This window comes from Triticum aestivum, chromosome 1B (assembly GCF_018294505.1).
Source record: "Triticum aestivum cultivar Chinese Spring chromosome 1B, IWGSC CS RefSeq v2.1, whole genome shotgun sequence".
Taxonomy (NCBI): domain Eukaryota; kingdom Viridiplantae; phylum Streptophyta; class Magnoliopsida; order Poales; family Poaceae; genus Triticum; species Triticum aestivum.
The window spans coordinates 309,101,284-309,120,803 of NC_057795.1; the positions used below are offsets into that span (position 1 = coordinate 309,101,284).

Below are 19,520 nucleotides of genomic sequence, written 5' to 3' on the forward strand. Positions count from 1 at the left end.
AAAGTTGGTTGAAAAATCATATGTGTGTCCTTGAGTGAATGTTTAGGTCCCATGCAAGAAATGAGAATGAATTTCAAACATCTAGGCGTCGTGGCTCGGCCGAAAACATTGAGAAACTTGGTTTTTGAATTCATGTAAGTCCAAAACTCACCTGAAAATCATGAAACTTGCATGGTCTCATGACATGGCACCAATATGTTGTGGTAAAAATTTTGTCCGTTAGTTTGATAGTTTTGACAGTAGCGGTAACAATAGCAGTAATGACAGTGACAGTAATAGTAACTGTTTTGTAGTGATTGTAACGGAAGCAGCTATAGTAGTAACTTAGCAAAGACAATATGAGCAAAGCGTAGGCATTGGATCAGCGATGGATATTTGCATGGATAATATTCATCATGCAACAGTCACAACCTAGAGTGATACACAATAGCTCCAGTCCATCAATTCATTGTAGGCATGTATTCCATATAGTCATACATGCTTATAATAAGAATTTGTATGACATCTTTTGTCCTGCCCTCTCGTGGCAGCGGAGTCCTTAAGAAAATCTAAGGGTAATTAAGGCCTCTTTTTAATAGAGAATCAGATCAAAGCATTAACACATAGTGAATACATGAACTCCTCAAATTACAGTCATCCAGTATCCCAATTATTTTCACCTTGGGTCTACGGTTCGAAACAATAACAAGTGCATATAACTAATAGATAGGATCAAGAACTCAAATAAATTCATGGAAACATAAAGGGTTCAGATCTGAAATCATGGCACTCGGGCCCTAGTGACAAGCATTAAGCATAGCAAAGTCATAGCAACATCAATCTCAGAACATAGTGGATACTAGGGATCAAGCCCTAACAAATTGACTCCATTACATGACAAATATCATCCATCTCCATCACTTCCAACAAGCCTACGAAGGAATTACTCACTCCCGGTGGTGAGCATCATGGAATTGTTGATGGAGAAGGATTGATGATGACAGTGACGACGAATCCCCCTCTCCGGGGCCCCGAACGAACTCCAGATCAGCCCTCCCGATGAAGAACAGGAGGTGGCGGCGCCTCCATATCGTAAAACGCGATAATTCTTTCTCTCTGATTTTTTTCTCCACGAGACGAAACTTATAGGACAAGAGGTAGGGAAAACGGAGGCCTGAGAGGCCCACAGGCCATTGTGGTGCGCCCTAGGGGGCGCGCCACCTGAGCTTGTGGCCCTGTGGTGGCTCGCCTCCAATATATCTTTTCGCCGGTATTTTTAATTAATTCCAAAATAATTCTTCGTAAATTTTCAACCAAATCTGAGAACTTTATTTCTGCACAAAAACTACACCATGGTAGTTCTGCTGAAAATAGCGTCAGACCGGGTTAGTTTAATTCAAATCATGCAAATTAGAGTCTGAAACAAAAGCATAAGTGTTTGGAAAAGTAGATACGTTTGACACGTATCACTTCTCCTTCTGTGCCCTTCTCTTTGGCAGAGCCATCTTCATATGTTTAATTTTTTTTGTCTTCTGTCTTGCCTCCTCTTCATATCTTTAAAAAAATTGTCTTCTGTCTTGCCTCCTCTTCCTTTCCAAAAGCAAACTCATTAAAAATTTGTCTTTCTCACTTCTCTATTGTGTCTGCATCCTCACCAACAAACAAATCCTCATACTCATCCTATGATTGAAAACCCTTTTCTGCCTTCTATTTCTACCTCTTCTCTTCATATCCTTTTCTTGACTTTTTGGTCTCAACATAAATATCAAACTCCTCATCATCACTTGAGTTATAGGCAAGATGCTCATTGTATATCTGCTGAACTTTTTCACCAGCATCACTATACTCTTCATCTGAGAGCAAATGACACTAATCTTAACCATTCACTTATGTTAACTGAATTTCCTCCTCTCCATATGGATTCTCAGCAAACCTTGAATGCTAATCCTGACTAGCCACTACATGCACCTACGCATTATTAAGACCAACAGCAACATTCTTATGAGCAGAACCAACAGCATCAGGAGGAGGTGCAAAGGCAATTGGAGCAGGATCAACAGGAATTGGAGCAGAGGCAACATTAATTGGAGCAGGAGCAACATCAATTGGAGCTTGATCATCAGCAACTGCTCCATGCTCAACAAGAACTGCTCCCTGCTCAACAAGAACTACTCCATGGTCAGCATCAGCTAGAGTTGGTTCAGTAAACCAGCCAGGCCTCCTATAACAATGCAATTCAACACTTTGTCATGCATTGTATTCTTCAACCATGTTCTCAATTGTAGTTTGATATGTCAGTTCAATAATCCTCATCCTCCTATTAGTTGGGTTCAACATTTTTAAGTTGTTTCTATAGTAAAGAAAATCATTTCTGCTTTAACCCTAGTTGCGCCAATTCATCCTTCAAGTTATCAAAAGTAATTGTGTCTAGATACCAAGGCCCAGGACGAGGTTGAATAACCAGGCGCGGCCCTTTCTCCGCCACACGGAGAGGGTGCGACAACCTGGTGCGGCCAAACCAGTTTGGCGCGTCCAGACCTCGTGGGCACAGACACCAGGCCTGTTTGGGTGCACCAGAGTTTAACCGGTTCATGATTTAAAAAAATACTCCCTCCGTCTCATAATGTAAGACGTCTTACATTATGACGAGGTTGAATAACCAGGCGCGGCCCTTTCTCCGCCACACGGAGAGGGTACGACAACCTGGTGCGGCCAAACCAATTTGGCGCGTCCAGACCTCGTGGGCACAGACACCAGGCCTGTTTGGGTGCACCAGAGTTTAACCGTTCATGATTTAAAAAAATACTCCCTCCGTCTCATAATGTAAGACGTCTTACATTATGAGACGGAGGGAGTAGAAACAAAACCAATGGCAAAAAAACCAAGTTCATGGCATGACAAATCAACATCAAATTGGGATAGAAGTAAAATTGAGGGTAATTTGTATCATACTAGGGCAAAATGTGGAACGAATCTTTAAACTAAAGGTAAAAATATGACCAAACGTCGATTTGGGGGTAATTTTTGTGACAAGCATCAATCTTGGGGGTAAAAAGTGTGAAAGAAATATTTAAATTCGGGGTAAAAATGTGAGCAAATGACGATTTGGGGGTAATTTCTGTCACAAGCGTTTCCTGATTTCATATTCTCTCTTCAGCGTCTAGGTGTTGTATTTGCTAGCTCTATCGGTTAAGAAAGAGACAAGAGGGAGAACAGACAGAACTTCACAAGCACCACATTCTTCAGGTATACATTCCTTGGTGGTTTGAGGCCACTATCCCTAGCTAAACCTCGTTTCCCCAAAATATGTTTACAATTGAATCTTCTTACAATAAGCACCGAATCTGTTTACTAACGCCACTTCAACAAATGGACGGGAAGCACCTAACTGAAGCTCAACAAGAAAAAGGTTTATTTCCTAACCAGGCTAGAGAACAAACATTTAACTTACGATTACAGTATCTGTGGAGACAACAAAAGGAGAGGGCTTGAGCTCAGCCTTCCGGACACTGGCCATATCCTGAGAAACATTCTATCTTCACGTGGATAGTAGGACTGGAATTCTACTCACTACTCCTGGAGCAGCAATACTGAATCACGAATTTGGAGGGAGCAACTGAGCCTTCGCTTCTTGGCTCCTGAGCTGCAGATGCTGACGATGCCAAAGAAACTCGAACCAAAGGATTACGTCGAGTCCTGTGAACCTCCTTCTGGTAGCCACAATTTCTTCCGGATTATGAGTATCATTTCATTCTCCTCAGATTCCCGACTGGACTCACCATCCACAACGGTTACTGCCTCCCAGTGAAGTGCATTGAGATACTTCTTGATGAATACAATGATAGGGGCCTTGTCTCTCACAATGATAAAACCAGTTGGCCTGAGTATACGATCCATTTCAAGGAGCAGATCTTCAGCACTGCAACCTCTTTTCTCAAGGTCGGTGAAGACTGTCCACGCATGTAGAAGATCATATGTTCGAGGATAAGTAGAGAATGCCTCACACCTGCAAACAAATTATTGTATTTGAATACAACTGTCGAACAAACCGGCCAGCAACGGTACAAACTGCATACTCCCTCCGTTCCATAATGTAGCGCATATAGATTTTCTACAAAGTCAAACTTTATAAACTTTGACCAAGTTTATAGAGAAAACTATTTATATCTACAATACCAAATGTATATAATATGAAAGTATGTGTTGTGATGTATCTAAGCACACGTATTTGGTATTCTAGATGTATATGATTTTCTCTACAAACTTGGTCAAAGTTTATAAAGTTTGACTTCTAGAAAAATCTATATGCGCTACATTGTGGAACGGAGGGAGTATAATTCTGCAGGGAGAAAGCTGCAGTAATTGAAAATAAACATTTGCAAAGAAATCATGGACACTTCACTTTGAGCCAGAAAAATGGTTTTTTTATTCAACAATATATTCTCCATTTCCATAGTATCTTGGAAAGTGATTCTATTTCTTGAAAACCTAGAGAAGGGCTTCCGGCTTCGAGCTCTATGGCTTTATTGTCATTTCACTGTAAGCGCACAAGAATACAAAAAAAGGAACTGCTGAACTGCGACATACAAGGTGTACTGGTGCAGCTTAAAAAAAATTAAGACGCTAAAGGAAAAAGGCAAAGGGTTAAACTACCATCGTAGCAAGCTAACCAATTTGTTTTGATAGCAACAACATATTCTGAGATGAAAGCTTGGCAAGTAGCATAATAGACCTACTGATCTCACAATGTTTACTTTCCTCGAACTTACTGAGGTGACACAATGCAATACCAGGGGTAAATTCTAGCAAGGAATATTTCCTGCCAAAGCAATGAGGGTTTTATCCTTAATGTTCTCATGGCACATGAGAAGCTCGACCAGTGATTAAGAAGGTTGGTAGCAGTACTGTTTCCATCATAAAACATTATTAATGCCTTGCAGATACAAGGATCAAAATCTCCTTCTATGTACTAAAATCTAACAAAACCATAGTCCTAATGTGAATTGAAGCATACCAGTCGTGTGTAGAGCCTATGAGCCCTCTGTCATAGATTATCTTAAGGGTGTTTGGTCCATCATGGGACACAGCATTCATCACCCATACATCCTTTTCCTTGAGAGCAGCAGCAAATGATCCAAAGTTTGCTTTCATGTCCATGATGTTTCTAATACTCTCTGGTTTTACCTTTGGGCGCAATAAATTCCAATAATTATCTACTCTTTGCTGCCACATTTCCTGCACGGAGACATTTCATCTAAGATCCTTGAAGGATTATTTGGAAATAATTGAAGTTATGAAGACATAATATGATCAACTTACCGTATCTTTTTCAAATGTGTCAGCTGTAACATACAAATCTGCAAGACGAGGAGGTGGGGTTGTTAATCGAGCAGGCCAAGGAGCCAATCCACTTCCCCCATCCCTGTGCATTTCTGCAAATATTAAATCAATTGTCACTTCACTTGAGATGCAAATTAGCTGCAAAATGTCGTGAGGGAAAAGGAAGAAAAGAAATGGTATATATCTCCATGTTTCTACTGCTGACAGAGTACAGGGATGACAATTAATAGGGAGTGGAAATCAGAAGGATTCGATTGTTTCAACACTAATGACCATAAACCATCCTACCTGTTAGCATAACCAAACCTCCATGAAACCACAAATTAACACAAATGCTACTTTGGTTATTACTTTAACTCCCAAATTCCAACATTCCTGGGAAGCATGGTGAGAGGGACAAAGAGGAAATAACCCAAACTGAAGATCCTTTGTTTACCAGTACTGACAAGTGTGTGTGTGCTTATGTGTGTGCGCACACTTTTTTTAGACAAAACAAAACGGAAAGATGCATCCTTGCAGCACACAGTGGCTATAAATCATAGCTAATGTTTCCTGTCACTCAAATTCTTTTCCAACAACAGTAATCTAACGTGCAGCAAACAACACCCATGAAACAATTCACAAGCCGACCAGTTTGAAGTACCACAAGCACTAGAGAAGGAAGATGACAATATATCAAGTATTCAGCCAGTAGATAAGCAATAAAAGGTAAAAATTTACAACTGGAATAGGATAAACTACTCACGTTCTGGATATGGAGTAATGCAAGCTTCCATTGTCACTCCCCATACTGAATCTGGATCATCACCACTTTTGCATAGAGGTGGATTTGTACCACGCGGCCGGCTCCTGTAGCAATCATTGTTCAGAGGCTTGACCCAAATAACTGTCTGGTTTTTTTTCTCTGCAATTTTCCAGCACATCCTTTCTGCAAGGGAACTCATTTCTTTCCAGATTCTACGATCCTCCTCATCCTGTGCGTATGCCTCAGGAGATGAATAAGCAAAATAACCTCCAGGCCTGAGTAATCTGTCCAGTTCAAGCATAAGAATTCCATCTCTCTGAAGCCAATCAATCCTGCAACGAGAACAGTGGGCTAATTCAAACGATCTACTGGGGTATGGAAGCCTTTTTGTTCCCAAAACACCAAGATAAGCAGGGATCCCCCTTTCAAGAGCAAATTGGATCTGGTTCTGATGTACATCGTTTGGTGCCAAAGACATCGCTATGACATTCGATGAAAGAAGATATCCTCCAAAACTAGCCACTCCGCAGCCCACATCAAGTACAGTACGAAGCATTCCCTCATTGTTTATAATGTTATCTTTGAAGTTTAGCATCTGTCGGATAGTAGAAGAAATGAATCACAAAGTGAAGCTTACAGTCAAAAAAAGTGAAGCTTCACAGGGCATGGTGCTCAAATATGTGTAGCGTATCTTTAGCAGAGCATTACTGTGAAGAAGCTAAAAGATACTTACATTTGCAATGCTTGATATATATTTGTCAGCTCCATGATGAAAATGTGTTCCGCCACCTGGAAACTTAATTTTTTCGCCTGCATCAATCATCCAGTTCTGGTCTGACTTCTCTTTTGCAAGGTGAGTGTGAGGAATATTTGCTTTCCACACTATATCGCGACTTTTTGGCCATTTTATGGGAACCTGCAAAACTAATGTGGCTTAGCATGAATCAAATTAAATAGAACTATCTCACACAAGTACAAATTTGATAGGTCAGGAGAAGGTAACAAGAATGTCCAGCTACAGAGCAGGCAAAATTCTAACCATTTTCATGTGGCCAGATCAAACCTAAATCTACATGCGGAAGACAGCTTGACCACATAACGTATAATCATCAAAATTAAGTGGTTCAGCTTGAAGATATATGTTGAGGTGGTGAGTGTAGGAACCCAACTCCAGCAAATTTGTAGCTTGGAGACGTTATCAAAGTAAGGCAAGGAGAAGACAAGAAAAACCAAAGAAAGGATAATCTAGTGACCTTATAGCCATGTGGCGGTGGAATCAGGCAATTAAATCGCCTCTCAGGAGGAGGGCAATGCCGCTCATAATGCTCCATCAAGTTTAGATCCAGCTTCAGCCTCATCTGATATATCAAATTCCTATCCAAGCAGGGGATCAGCTCAGAATGCCGATCATCGCATACCTTCGGAGCAAAGCAAAAGAAAAACCTTTAGAATTATCATCATATATGTATAGACTGTTAACAAACAACTGGTTGCTGGTCCTGAACTCACAGGGAAGCTCTTGAGCTTAACGTCATTTGCATCGCCAGTCCCAAAAATTGACTCGTCTGAGCCATCGTCGCCATCTCCATCGCTGCCCCACCCAAGCGACCGAGAAAACTTGGTGCCATACTCTAGTGCCGCGCTCCCAGCCTGCCCATTGGAGCCCGAGAAATAGAGGAAGAGGAGGCAGAGGCACACGACCATGATGCAGAAGAGCACGACGGGCTTCTTGCTCTGCCCCCCGTCATTTCTCCCCCTCATTTCGGAGGATACTAGATCCTAGTAGTAGTAACCTACTGCCCCCCTAGTATAGACTGTCCTCAAGATTCATGAAGGACCACAAAAAATCCTAGTTCTGTTGGGCGCACGGATCTGCAGAAAGCAAAAACAAGCCATGAGGCCAACAATAAGATGGTATAAACAAAGTAGCAGCAAGCCGCAGTACAGTTCAAGCAACCGAACCAAAATTGAGATATGCACTGCAAGGGGGGGACGAGACGAAGCTGGAAGCCTGCCGAGAAGAGAAACCCTCGGGACAAACTAAATGCTCACACCGAACCCCGTATAAGTATGCAAAGGGGCGGCAGTGGTAAAGAGTGAAGTGGGGGGCGGATCACAAAGAGGGAAGATGAGCACTAGTGGTACTTTAAACAAAGCTCCCCTTTTTCGAGCTATTTGACTGGCAGGTTGCTTCCGATCTGCGGCGTGGTCTCGATTCCAGTTCCACGAAGCGGGCTTGGAATTCGGTTCGCCAGCACGGAAGCTCTCTGCGCAGTTGGATTAGGCAGCCGAGCATACGGCGGAAAGAAGAGCTTCGGTTTGACCCAGCGGAGACGACTGAGACGGCGACGGGCACTGCGGCCTGACTGCGGAGGAGGGGCTGCTGGCTGAGTGCGTCCGGCGCGAGGCCAGCAGCGGATTAAAAATCCCAGGGTTTGGCAACGAGGACTAGGAAGCGCAGCTAAAGACGAGCCAACCAAATCCTAACAGACGGGACAACAGAAACGAACCAACACAAAAACCCCAACACGCACGCACAGCGCGCGAATCCCACCAGACGCGAGAAACACACGCCGCGCGCGCGTTCGTGGCCGCCGCGCGCGCGTTCGTGGCCGCCGCTCCCTCCCTTTCCGCGGGAGGACGCGTGGGGCACCGCAACCAGATCGCACCGCCGGGCGGCAGCGACATGGACGGCTGGACAGAGGGGGGTAGGGGGGCAGCGGAATGCGAGGGGGGAGAGGCAACGCACCGTCGCGGATCCCGTGCGCGGGCGGCGGGCGGGGGAGTGCCGCCGCGGGCCGGGCGCTCGTCGCCTCCGTTGGCTGGCTGGGGCGGGGCGCGGGTGAGGAGGGCCAGCGGAAGGCCTCGATTTGCGGGGCGAAGCGTGGGAGGGGGGCAGCGAACGCGGAGAGAGAGGGGGCAGGTCTGCACTCTTGGTGGCGCGTGTTAATGAAACCAGCAACAGCAAGATCCGTGAGATGATTAGCATTAGCGAGCAGGGTTGCAGATTAAACTAACACGCCGCGGTACACGGGACGCTGTTAAGCGGAGGGAATGTCCCTCCCGTGCCGAGATGCGCGAGAGCGAGACGGATAATAATAATTGTTATTCTGTGTTAAAAAAATTGTTATTCTAGTACTAGTAGTAGTAGCAAGTACTGGGTCTTTTTTATAATATATGATTAACGTTGGGGATTTAGAAGGGATATCTCTCTCGGCGCCGACCCAATGGGGGACAAAATTACTGTTCTGACCCTTAAGGCAAACTAAATCCCGATTTGACCTCGTTCCAAAAAAAATTTCGTTTCTGACCTTTTTCGGTGACGCCAAGGTCCCTGGCGTCTGGGTTACGAAGCAGACGCCACGGTCCCTGGCGTCTGGCCCCTGGCCCGCACTGCCCGCCTGCCCGTTGACCTGCTGACGTGGCAAAGGGGCCAGACGCCAGGGTCCCTGGCGTCTGGCCCCGGTAAGTGGATAACCGCGCGGGCCAGCCCACCCATCCCCATCTTTCTCCTGGCGGCGCACGACGAACAGAGGGCTCTGTTCTTCGCCCCTTCTCTCCCTCCCACTACCACCCCCCTTGATCTACTCCATCAACCCCTCAAACTCACAGATCGGACCCCCCAAGCTTCTTTGAGGTATTCTCCCCCATTCCCTCCATTTTTTTTTGTTTTCCCCTCTTTGGTTGGATGCATTATTCAACACTAGGTGATGTTAGATGAGTAGATGGTTTCTTATTTTTAGAAAATTTTGTGTAGTTGATAGATGATTAGGTATGCAGTAGATGATGTGTAGTTGAACATGTAGGTAAAATCAATTCGGTTTTGTGTATATGTTGTCCATAGGATTTTTTTTTCGATTAAGAGGGGTGATGAATATATGATTTGTGTATGTAAAATAGACTTTGGCATACTATATTTGGTTTGATAGATGATGTGTGTATGTGTAGATAATCCTATTGTTGGCATACTATTGTTGGCAAAAAAATTTATGCAAAAGAGATGATGAAATTTTCTTATTGTGTGTGACATGATTTGTTCAATAGAATGGCGGATGATGATAATGAAATATATTTGATGGTGAAATTTGGTACTCTAGATGATATGTGTGCATATGTAGAAGAAAGAAATGATGTGGTTATGTTTGAGAAGAATGGTGTTTTCATATGGAATAAACTTGGAGAAGGAAATTGTTTGATATTGTTCATGTATTCATAGATGTTTGTGAAATTTTTTTGTAGGATGGCGGATGGTGATGGACCTTGGTATGACGAATTAATCGATGAGTGGGATAAGGAGCATCGTGCTCGTGCCATTGAAAATGGACAGGTAAGAAGCAAGACTGGGTCAATTTTCGTTGTTTCTCATTTGTGTTCTGGTATTGATTATTAAAACATCACTTTATTTGCAGGTTGTAGTTGCTATGCGCATGAGGGGTCATTCCGCTGATGACTTTGATTACGACCCGCGGTATGAGCCTTACATTCGGAGATTGGGTCTTCTCCCATTCGTGTTGCAGTTTAAGCGACGCGCTCCGCCGGTGAACCACGCGGCGCTGACCGCACTTGTGGATCGTTGGAGGCCGGAGACTCACTCCTTCCACCTTCCATGTGGGGAGATGACGATGACCCTACAGGACATGGCTATGATAAGCGGCCTTCCTATCAATGGACAAGCTGTTACCGGTCGTGTCAGCGTGGGTAATTGGCGAGAACGGACTGCCGATTTAATTGGCGTTCAGCCCGAGGGCCCTCAAGAAGGCAAGGCCGATACAGCGAAAGTGAGGCATTCTTGGCTAAAACTGGTCAGAGGAAACACCAACCCGTGCCCTCAGGATGCCAATGACGTGGTTGTGCAGCAGTACGCGCGGGCCTATCTTTGGTATGTACTAACCAAGGTAGTCTTCTCAGATGCAACCGGGAACTCAGCCCTCTGGATGTTCTTGGAGCCACTTAATAACTGGGATACCCAGTATAGCTGGGGTTCGGCCGCACTAGCATACTTGTATCGTCAGGTAAGAGATATTTGCAACCAATTATTTTGCATTTGTCATGCGCCTCCATATCTAACATGTTTGTTTGATTGCAGCTTGACTTGGCGTGTCGGAGGAAGGGAGGTACATCCTCATTTTCTGGGTTTGTTTGGAGCCTATCCGTGTGGATGTGGGAGCGGATCCCGGTTGGACGGCCCGATTTGAAGAACCCCCTCATGGCAAACCCACGGGGTAATCATGATGGGTTGCATGATGATGATCCATATCGGCGCCCTACGCTTGCTTACTATTGGGAACAAGTGACAGTGTACACAGGAAGCTCGCATGTGCGATACAAGTGCTATATGAACGAGCTGGACACCTTGACTGCTGAGCAGGTTATGAGAAGTTCGATGAGATAAAATTTAGTCAAGAATGAAACTTATGTATGTAGCTAACAATGTATCTCTTTGTTTTGCAGGTACATTGGTTGCCTTATGTGGAAGATCGTGACTTTGATCTTAATGAGATGTGCACGCGTGATAGCCATCTTTGGCGGGCGAGGTGCCCAATGATATGCTTCTTCGCAGTCGAGTGGCACTTTGTAGACCGTGTGGCAAGACAATTTGGAAAAAGACAAGGTATTCCAATTGAGGAGAGCAAGGAGGAAATGCTATCTCTGCATCGGTAAGAAAGCATGCCTTGAGTATGTAGTAGAGCATTGAATAAGTCAGTGTTTGCTAATGCTTTGTCCCGTGCATCATTTGTAGGTTCGATCGAAGGAACAATCAGGATATATCGGATTGGGCAAACAAACACCGTGCGTGGATAGAAATTTGGAATCAAAGAGACACGTTAGTGCAATCAGAGAATAGACCTCACAATCAGTCAGCATATCAGAAGTATCAAGTGTGGTATGCGGATCGTTACCGGTTAAAGCTGAAGCCAGGTTGGACTCACGAGGAGTGGTCGGAGTTGGTGTCTGAAGACCCGGAGACTGCAGAAGGTTATCATACCTTCAACACGGCTGTGAGAGACACCAGAGGGGCTCATGTTGACTACGCACCGATGCATGACGAAATGGTAGTCTGTTTGACCTATTCTAACATACTTGCATCATGTTGTCTTTCTTTCAAATACATAAGTTTGGTGTGCTCATGAATTGCAGGGCAGAGAGTTGCTTCTGTGCGTCAACGATGCCAATGTTGCACTGAGTCATCCACCTGGTGGTGCATTATCTGAGAGGACTCTTAGGAGCACGATGGAGGTTAGTCGCAATATATTATAAAAGTTTTTTTCGCGGATTAGTTATTTGCATCTCATATCATAGCATATTTTGTGTTGTCGCAGAAGTTCAAGAAGCGGTTCCATAAGATGGCAGCTATGCTTTCTTGCCATGGTGCTCAGTCCAGTGATGTGTATGCACCAGGTAGCCGCGCCGCCAGAGCTAATAAATGGTGTTATGTCCAGAACGAAGAGGACATAGAGGAGGAGGTCAATGAAGAGGAGCCAGCACATCAAGAGGAGCCAACACATCATGATGAGCATGAGTATGATGCAACACATCAAGAGGATCATGAGTATGATGTTGATGCTCCACAACCATCACAGGTTACACAACCGACACAAGGCAATGCCCGCTCTAGAAAAGGCAAAGCAATAGCTAAGACACCGGGCCAGAAAGGTAGAAAGAAGATATGGAACACTCAATTCCATAGTCCGGAGTATCCTCATCAATTTATGCCTGCGGGAATGCAAAGATATAAGTCGAACATTGATGCAGAGGCGGAGGAGGCTAGCGAAGAGGAGGAGCATGAGGCTAGCGAAGAGGGGGAGCATACACTTGCAGATATCGTGAAGAGAGGAAGGAAGAAGTGAGCTTGTTGTAGTTTGTTTCAATGAGCTTGTTCTAGTTTGTTTCGACGAACCTGGTGTAGTCTCTTTCCATGAACTTGTTGTCGTTTCTTTCCATGAACTTGTTGCCGTTCGAATTAAGTTGTACCGGATTCGTGAAGTTGCTATGAATGTTTGACATGAATGATGTGATTTATGTTAATTGTTGTTTCCTGTGATTTAGTCATTTATATGAATGTTTGACATGAATGATGAAATCTGTATTTAGTCATCTATATGCACAGGGAGCCAGACGCCAGGGTCCTTGGCGTCTGGCTGTAAGTCAGGGGGCCAGACGCCAGGGTCCTTGGCGTCTGGCTGTAAGTCAGGCGACCAAACGCCAGGGTCCTTGGCGTCTGGCAGTCTACTGACACCAGAAACAGGGTAAAGCAGGGGAGCCAGACGCCAGGGTCCTTGGCGTCTGGTCCTGGTGCAGACAATACTTGCTTTTTCACTTGTAGTTTTGTCTTTTCACTTGTAGTTTCGAATAACATACATACATAAGCATTGCATAGTCTTTTCATAACACTATAGTTGACAAATGACAAACATAGTTCAAATTACAAACTTAGTTCATGACCACGATGGTCTACGATACAATGTCTCGAATGACATAGCAAATTACAAACATAGTTCAAATTACACAAATAGTCTCGAATGACATAAGTAGTTCATGACCACGATGGTTGAAACGACATGAACATCACATATAACTCGGTTTCCTGTAGCAATGCAAGTCAACAACCCTTTTCCATTTCCATTCTTCCAGCATTTCTTGAATCTTGTCATCATCAGTTATGTCAACCAATTTTCTTTCCCCGGGGCCATCTGACTTCCTCCTGCTGACGTAGTACACAAAATCCTCTTCCTTCAACCCTTGCTTCAACATGAATTTAGTCTTCAACCAATCGAAAGTGAGGTCCACTTGACTAACTTGCACAATACATGGAGACAAGCCATGCACATGAACAACAGGGCTAAGCACCCACTGAGTTTCGTTAGCCATCTACAGCACACAAATCTCTTAGTAGCTAACCTATGATACATTAAACCACGAGGAAAACAAACTAGGTTTTTCACAAAAGTATGATAAATTAAACCAACCAAAAAATGGGGGTGGAGTTGATTTACCTTCTAGTCTCGAAATCCTGAAGATCCAACGGTGAAACCGGACCGATTTGTGAGAGATCTGAGGGGGGGGGGGTTAGGGTGCTGGACGAGGGAGTGACGTTGGCAGGGCTAGAGGTGAGAGTGGGTGGATATGAGTGAAATGAGAGGGGTAGAGGTGGAGATGAATGGATGAGAGGGGTAGAGGTGGGCCCAAAATCTTATCCACTCGAATCTTATCCATTAGACAAGAATGCTTTCTGGACACCAGACGCCAGGGACCTTGGCGTCTGGGTGTCCATCAGACACACCAGACGGCCTGTCTGGTCACCTGCGTGAGCAAAGCACGCCAGACGCCAGGGTTCCTGGCGTCTGGATCTGGGAGGCAGACGCCAGGGACCTTGGCGTCTGGGTGTCCATCAGACACACCAGACGCCCTGTCTGGTCACCTGCGTGAGCAAAGCACGCCAGACGCCAGGGTTCCTGGCATCTGGATCTGGGAGGCAGACGCCAGGGACCTTGGCGTCTGGGTGTCCATCAGACACACCAGACGGCCTGTCTGGTCACCTGCGTGAGCAAAGCAAGCCAGACGCCAGGGACCCTGGCGTCTGGATCTGGGAGGCAGACACCATGCACCCTGGCGTCTGGGTGTGGGCCTAGTGTTTTTGCACAAAGCTTGTTTAAGTTTTTGCTTAGCAACAACTAGCAAACACTGTTAAATATGAACAAAGCATGCTACTATCAACCAAAAATATGAACAAAGCATATCAACTAGTCTCGAATGACGAACATAGTTTGCACATAATCTCAAATAGTCTCGAATGACAGAAATAGTTCATGACCACACAAGGTCTCGAATAATAAGTTCATACATTAAACAAAGTCTCGACAGTTCATCATCGACGCCGGTGCCTTTCCATTTGTCTACTGAGTAGTCCGGGGCCACTTTCCCTTCTTGTCACGTGCCTCGTCCTCCTCTCGTGCATCGCGAGCCCTTACAAGTTTGCTTGCCCTCTCTTCTTGACGAGCCGCCTTCTCTTTGTGTGCCCTCTCTTGCTCACGCTTCTTGCGCTCACGAGCCTGCTTCTCACGACGCTCCCGCTCCAATCCCCGTGCATAGGACTCCTCGAATAGGCGCTGCCTCCGTAACCAATCTGCACGCTGGTCCTCTTGGATATCTTTTGGTACCTCGTGATCTATCCAAGTGAAGTACTTGCAAAGTGGAGGAGGGGACTACATATAAACCATGATTTTGTTAGACATATGAGTGACAACTTGTTGATGTTTTTTATATGTACACCTAACATACCGGTGGTATGTCATATGCGTTAGTTGGCCTTCGATGATCATGTGCATAGTTGGGACACACGAAAAACCTTCTACCTTCTGTCCATGACTTGTTGCGGTCAGTGGACACCTTCAGCTTGCAAACATCACCACACCAACATGGTGGTGTGGGCACATCCTTCTCCTTCTTCTTGTCCAAACTGGCCTCCAACCACGTTTTCGGTATGTCCTCTTGGTCCGCGCACGGTGGCCTCGTCCTGGAACCGGATGAAGCCATGCCTACAAAAAGAACAATTGTTAGCACAAGACATTAAGAGAGCAAATGCATAAATGCTAGGAATTGTATGAACAAATAATATACCATTATTATTAGATCAACCATCTGGATTAAACAAATAACCGAAGGCCGATCCATTATCAACCATTCCTCTACGACCACCTCTAGCACTTGTGCTTCCTCTTCGACCACGACCACCTCTAGCACTTGTGGCTGCTCGACCACCACCTCTAACACTTGTGCTAGCTCGACCACCACCTCTAGCACTTGTGCTCCCTCTATGAACACTAGCACCTCTAGCACTTGTGCTCCCTCTACGACCACCACTACCACCTCTGACGCTCGTTCTTCCTCGACCACCACCACCGTCACCTCTTCCACCTCTTTCACCATCGGTGCCGCCTCCACGACTTGTTTTTCTTTTTTTGGTTTTCTTTTTTTTTGCATGTCCGCTCATTGTGTCCCCCTTCACCGCACACCCCACAGTTGATAATGTCAGGAGCCTCCATGAAATGACCGCTACCAAATTGTTTCATGCCAGTGTATCCAGCCAGGTCATCCATATCACCCCTGAACCTCTTAGTTCTCCTTCTACCCTTCGTCTCCACCTTCAGAAGAGGGTCTGGCCTAATATGAGGGCCATGGTACTCAGGCCACTGTGATTGGTCCAAGAAAGGGTGAAATCTTGGCGCCCATGTCAACCTAGTAGCTTCCACATGGAACTCTTGCATCCTCACGGTTTTTCCATCATTAACATGTATGTTTCTCGCCTTCGCCGCCGTTATCAAATGCGAGCATGGCCAATGATACTTACTAGGCCTCTCGCACTGGCACCACCGAGTCTTCAGTTTCACCTCAAATGCAGCACCACCATATTGTCTACCATCTCGTGTTGTGCCACCTGGCTCATCAATTTGATAGATCATTTCAAGTCTATCGAATACGATAACTTGTTGTCGTGAAGACTTGCTTGCTTGTAACTGCAACCATTCATCAACCTTTTCCGGATAATCCCTTTTTTCACCTATCCATTTTGCAGTCTCTTCAGAATGCCTCTGAAAGTACTCATTAAGCTTGAAGAAGGTGTACTCCACTATTGCAGTCACCGGCAAAGCACGAGCACCCTTCAACACATTGTTGAAACATTCTACGAGATTGCTCGTCATGTCGCCATATCGCCAACCACCATCGTCATGAGCGCGTGCCCACTTGTGCTTCTCACTTAAATTCCTAGTTAAGAAGTCTTTTCCCCCTTCGTTCACCGCTGCAAAGAGTTTGTTGTACCGAGCATCGAAACCTTGGGTGGTGAAGGCCACACATACATGGGTAAGGTCTTTGCTGAGCTCCTTGCTCTTACATGCCCGGTAAAAGTTGGCCACGAAATGCCTCATGCACCATCTGTGGTGAAGCTTTGGAAATCCTGGAATAACAATGTCCATTGCCTTGAGTATGCCATGATGTCGGTCCGATATGATGCATACCTCCCTAGCCCCAATCACGTTGTGCCTAACATGACCCATGAACCACTCCCAGTTGTCTTGGTGCTCGGAAGGCACCAAAGCAAATGCACATGGCAACACGTTGTTGTTTGATGAGTGCGCCATTGCTACCATTAGTGTGCCCTTATATCTACCGGTCAAGAACGTGCCATCTATAGACAAGACCGGACGACAATGCTGAAACGCCTCCACACATTGTCCATAACTCCAGAAGGCACGGTGGAACACTCCCTCGTGATCCTCGACCACATGAAACATGCCCGGGTTCCTATGTGCAATGGCGGCCAACAACCTTGGGAGCTGGTTGTATGCTTCTTCATAACCACCGTACAACATCCTAATAGCATTTGCCTTTGCCTTCCATGCCTTCCCATACTTGACTTCATAACCAAATTGTTTTTTCACCGTCCGCATGAGAAACCTCACTTTCACAGTGGGATCAAAGGCTATGTCTTTCATCCATTTGTATCCAAGATACTCAGATGTGAGTTGACGGTGTGTCTTTCTAAGTCGTTTCGATGGCGGTTTGCATCTATGAGTGGTATCACAACTTGTTAACACCCATTCTTCGGTTTCTTTAAGCTTTCTTGCACGAACCTTCCATGTGCATTCCTTTTGCTCACACGCCACGGTGTAACGCAATTTCATGTCGGAGTGCTCAACATAAATTGGCATATGGTTTCGAATGGCATAGTCAGCCAACCAAAACTTCAGCATAGGCAAGCTCAGAAACTTCAATCCTTTCTTCAAATAAGCATTCTCGTCCTCATTCTCCACCCTTGGTTCTCCTGGATCCGGGCATGGTGTTGGCTCAATCGCCGTCATTCTCATTCCACCGTCAACAACAGCTTTATGGGCAAGGCCGAGATCTTTAAATAAGTGAGTTCTTTTTTGTAAGCCCGTCAGCTCAAAGTGGATTTGGTTCTCCTCCTTTGTGAATCCATCCTCGTCCAACTGTTCAACTGGACCCTCGTCATCCGAGTCATACGCATATTGACGCCTAAAAGGCAAGTCACGATCCATGTCCTTTTGCGCTATGTACACATCCAAGTCACCAACATCATTGCCATGAAACCCTTCCTCTTGCTCTTCGTCGTCATCATAAGCATCTTCATCCTCTTGAATTACTCCGTCACTAGCAATCACCTCAACTTCATTTGCTTGGCTAGTTGGTGGTTGGCTATAAGCATTGGGGGCATACAACTCAACCTCATTTGCTTGGCTAGTTGGTGGTTGGCTAGAAGCATTGGGGGCATACAACTCAACCTCATTTGCTTTGATAGTTGGTACACGGGGACATGGTGGGGGATAAACATTGGGGGCATCAACCACAACCCTATGCTCAACAAGTGGCACCATTGTCCTCTCGCTCATGTCATCCATTGGGGAAGAGACATGCCGGTTCAAATCAAAGGTAAACCAAGGAGATTCGGTGGTGGCAAACAATTCAAGTGACTTGTCTTCCGATTGGGATACTTTTTCCTTGTATACATCCCAATGCAAATCCGAGGTGATAGGCATACTTTTCAAGCGAGATTTGGCTCCAACTCCAACATCATACCTTCCTATTAACTTAACATCAACATTGGTGTCCATCCACTTCAAGACTTGTCTCACTTTTGCAACAACATCCTCATAGCTAGGGCTTCTATCAAAAACCAATGGTTCCTCACCCGTGTCGGCATTGTTACTCAAGAATGCCTCCTTGTCAATGTAATGAACATTAACAAGTCTCTCCATCTAAAAATTACATGAATGCATTTAAGACCTCAATGAGAATTGGTGTTTATCCAAATACATCTTATTATATCCAAATCATATCAACACTAAATTATTGGCGATGTCCACAAAAGTATCACTAATCACTAATTAACACACTAAGCAAAGTTAACCCTAATCACTAACTAACCCTAACCCCCAATCTTTCTACTCAACAAACATATATTCCTACTACACACCATGCATAGCACTATATTATCAAAGTTAACCAAGCCATTCACACTAACATAAGGGGGAGAAAACATGAACTAGGGTTCCACCAACATGTATAAAATGCAACCAAAATAACAAGACTTAACAAAAAATAATTGGATGATTTGGGAGAGATTAACAAGAGCAACAAAGTGATGGAAAGATCCACCTAAGGGATGTACCTTTTGGAGAGGATTTGAGGGGGGAGCTTGAGGGGTGAGAGAGAGTGGGGAGGCAGCAGCTCTTCTTCAAGCTCGGGCTGGATTGGGGAAAGTGTGTGGGGTGGGACCCACACACTCTCCCGGTGGGGTTATCCACTTACCGGGGCCAGACGCCAGGGACCCTGGCGTCTGGCCCCTTTGCCACGTCAGCAGGTCAACGGGCAGGCGGGCAGTGCGGGCCAGGGGCCAGACGCCAGGGACCTTGGCGTCACCGAAAAAGGTCAGAAACAA

At 45.3% G+C, this 19,520-nt stretch overlaps 3 protein-coding genes across 4 annotated transcripts; 1 reads left to right on the forward strand and 2 right to left on the reverse strand.

Moving 5' to 3' along the window:
- Window positions 1-3,202: 3,202 nt before the first annotated feature.
- LOC123121176 (probable methyltransferase PMT3) lies at window positions 3,203-9,039 on the reverse strand. 2 transcript variants are annotated; one of them, XM_044541102.1, is made up of 8 exons: window positions 8,814-9,039; window positions 7,574-7,936; window positions 7,318-7,482; window positions 6,798-6,980; window positions 6,065-6,659; window positions 5,299-5,411; window positions 4,994-5,214; window positions 3,203-3,985 (listed from the first exon to the last, which is right to left on the reverse strand). In XM_044541102.1, exons 2-8 carry the CDS (start codon window positions 7,823-7,825, stop codon window positions 3,664-3,666), a joined length of 1,851 nt encoding a protein of 616 aa, XP_044397037.1. In that variant the 5' UTR covers window positions 7,826-7,936; window positions 8,814-9,039; the 3' UTR covers window positions 3,203-3,663. The 2 variants fall into 2 exon arrangements, with proteins under 2 accessions (XP_044397037.1, XP_044397043.1); XM_044541108.1 differs by lacking the exon at window positions 8,814-9,039 and adding an exon at window positions 8,027-8,453.
- A 2,265-nt stretch (window positions 9,040-11,304) lies between these two features.
- On the forward strand, window positions 11,305-12,912 carry LOC123078341 (uncharacterized). The gene is made up of 5 exons (XM_044500821.1): window positions 11,305-11,432; window positions 11,516-11,721; window positions 11,805-12,117; window positions 12,203-12,301; window positions 12,385-12,912. The coding sequence occupies exons 1-5, from the start codon at window positions 11,400-11,402 to the stop codon at window positions 12,910-12,912; spliced, it is 1,179 nt and encodes a 392-aa protein (XP_044356756.1). The 5' UTR covers window positions 11,305-11,399.
- A 1,927-nt stretch (window positions 12,913-14,839) lies between these two features.
- Window positions 14,840-19,332, reverse strand: LOC123090619 (ensconsin-like). The gene is made up of 3 exons (XM_044511938.1): window positions 19,251-19,332; window positions 15,344-15,600; window positions 14,840-15,267 (listed from the first exon to the last, which is right to left on the reverse strand). Exons 2-3 carry the CDS (start codon window positions 15,596-15,598, stop codon window positions 14,959-14,961), a joined length of 564 nt encoding a protein of 187 aa, XP_044367873.1. The 5' UTR covers window positions 15,599-15,600; window positions 19,251-19,332; the 3' UTR covers window positions 14,840-14,958.
- Window positions 19,333-19,520: the final 188 nt, after the last annotated feature.